Source organism: Palaemon carinicauda, chromosome 15 (genome assembly GCF_036898095.1).
Source record: "Palaemon carinicauda isolate YSFRI2023 chromosome 15, ASM3689809v2, whole genome shotgun sequence".
NCBI lineage: Eukaryota > Metazoa > Arthropoda > Malacostraca > Decapoda > Palaemonidae > Palaemon > Palaemon carinicauda.
The window spans coordinates 48,749,776-48,752,275 of NC_090739.1; the positions used below are offsets into that span (position 1 = coordinate 48,749,776).

General features: G+C 55.7%; 2 protein-coding genes across 4 annotated transcripts in view; both read right to left on the minus strand.

Moving 5' to 3' along the window:
- Window positions 1-2,500, minus strand: part of LOC137654606 (pancreatic triacylglycerol lipase-like) — a 98,175-nt gene that overhangs the window by 88,571 nt on the left and 7,104 nt on the right. The window lies entirely within an intron of this gene.
- LOC137653944 (uncharacterized) overlaps window positions 1,691-2,500 on the minus strand; it is a 2,132-nt gene continuing 1,322 nt past the window's right edge. Inside the window, exons 3-4 of the mRNA XM_068387577.1 lie at window positions 2,103-2,500; window positions 1,691-1,958 (exon numbers count right to left, since the gene is read on the minus strand). The exon at window positions 2,103-2,500 is cut by the window's right edge and continues 468 nt beyond it. Of these exons, the coding sequence (XP_068243678.1) occupies window positions 1,691-1,958; window positions 2,103-2,500 (666 nt within the window). The remainder of the gene's footprint in view (window positions 1,959-2,102) is intronic.

The following is a 2,500-nucleotide window of genomic DNA, read 5'->3' on the forward strand; positions in this document are numbered from 1 at the left end:
GAAGTACTTCCTGGAAGACGGATGGATTGGGATCTGGAAGTACGCGTCCTTCAGATCCAGTGTACACATGAAGTCTTGCGGTCTCACTGCAAGTCTGACCGTGTCTGCTGTCTTCATGCTGAACGGAGTTTGTTTGACAAACTTGTTCAGGGCTGAGAGGTCGATGACGGGTCTCCAGCCTCCAAACGCCTTCTTTACAAGAAAGAGTCGACTGAAGGAGCCTGGGGAGCCGTCGAGGACCTCCTGAAGAGCATACTTCTTGAGTATGGTCTTGACTTCTGCCCGAAGGGCTAGCCCCTTTACCGATCCCATGGCATAGGAGCTCAACGACACTGGGTTCGCTGTCAGGGGAGGAAGAGATGTTATGAACGGGACACGATATCCCTGACAGATCACGGAGATCGTCCAGGAATCGGCCCCGAGTTGCTGCCACCTGAATGCGCAACTTTGCAGGCATCCTCCCAATGGTGGACATGCAGGGGGATTGCCTACCGTAGCGTTTGCGGCCTCGGCCGCTCCCTCTAGGATTCTTGCCTTCCCTGGAGGACTTTCCGCCCTTCTTGTCTTTGACAGGAAAGGGCTGCCGTTTGGACACCTTCGTCTTTGCTGCCACTGCCGGTTTCGTCGACTTAGACTGGCGAGGTTGTTGAGGTGCTGGAGGTTTGTAGGGCTTAGATGTAAGAGCCCTTTGGAGGAGAGAATCGTGGTTCGATTTCCTCCACCTCTCAGCTGCCTGTTCCACATCCTTGGGCTCAAACAGGCTATTTCCTAGGATGGAAGAGTGTCTGAGCTTACAGACATCCACGGCTGGGACCTTCCAGTGGAACTTCTCGGTCACCGCATCACGTCGTTTCAAGATCGAGTTTGCCCACAAGTTCGAAACTTGGTGGGCCAGAAACTCGATGGTACGTGTGCCCGAGAGGAGGAAGGTCTCCAGGGCCTTCCTGGTGCTCTTCTTGTACAGATCCTCGGATTGCAGCAGGATGCCCAGAGACCCTAGCCAGACATCCAGCCACGAAGTGGCCTGCCTGGCACACTTTGCAACCTTCTCCTGACTCAGGATCTCTGTTGCCGAGAATGTCACCTGCCGGTTGGAGAGTCTCTCAAGAGAGACTACCCTGGTAAGCTCTTCCATGGAGTGGTGGAGCGGGAGAGCTAAACAAGGCTCCTCCATGATCTCAAAGTACCTCCTCTGTTGGACACGAGGAGGTGGGAGGAGCTTGTTATCAGCAGAAGAACGGCTGGAGGAGGAGAGCTCCGAAAACTGGCCCTCAACCTTATCTCTGGTACTCTTCACCCCTTGGGACCAAGGCAGAGCCGCACTGGCCTTAGAGGGTTTTTGAGTCCCATAGACTTGCTCCAGGACCGTATCCTTGCCTTCACAAGGGGCGATCTCGTGGTCCTTGAACTTGTTGAGATGCCTCATCAAAGTCAGGACTTGCCAGAAGGCATGCACTGAATCATGCTGCTCTCCTCCTTGTGAATTGGCAGCAAAGTCTCCTGTCCCCAACTGCTCTACTTGGGGGGATATGTGGACGTTCTCCTGGGGTCTCACTGGCTCTGGTCGAATCCTTGAAGAAGACTTCGGGACGGTCTTCGAGTCCTTCGGTTCCCTTCTAGGAGGGATGTAGGACTCCAGTAAAGAAGTCTAAGGGATCTTCTCCGCCTCAACACGCAACGATTCTCCTAGTCATGGTGGGGTCTCTCCCATTGGTGCGGTGGGAGAAGGTCTCACCTCGATAGATTCTCCTGAGGACGGAAAAGCTTCGTCCACAGGAGAAGGAGAGAACGTCTGAGGGGGGGAAGGAGCCTTCCTTACGGACTTCTTAGGAGTCAGTTTGACCCAAGGAGAAGTCACCATGAACTCTACTCCTCTCTTCCTCTTCAGTGGGGTCGAAGCTGTCGTAGGTTTGAGACACAAATCAGCGAAGGCAAGCTTAACACCCTGGACGACAGCTCTGATAAGGGACCCAAACCAAGGCTGTCGACTGACAGATGCAGTGTCAGAGACTCCCACTGGAGGGAAGTGGATCGGGCGATCCTTTGGAGTTGACACCATAGGGCCTGCCTGAAAGGAAGAAGAAGAAGATTGGTGCCTAGACCTCTGAAGACCGCCCCTCCTCCTGTGAGCGCGCTGTTCTGCGCTTGTGGGGGTGGGATCATGAAGATGATGACCTGGTTGTACACGCTCCTGAAGACTCGCTAGGCTGCTCGCGTTGCAATACCTGGCGGGAATCAAGCTTGGGGTCACGCTGGTGCTCGCGCGATGGACAAATCGCAGTTTCACGCGCAGGCGTGCTGGCGAAGGGGAGCGTGGGCGCACAGGCGAGGGTGGGCGCGGGCGTAAGGCCGAGCTTTGGCGGCCGGGAGAATGACGGCGCGCAACGGCGTGTTGGCGGGCGATGGCGCACATGCGAGCAATGGCGCGTAGGGCGAGAAGGTGAGCGATCGCGCACATTTGAGATAGCGCGTAGGTGACCTTCGGCGAGCAGGATCGTGG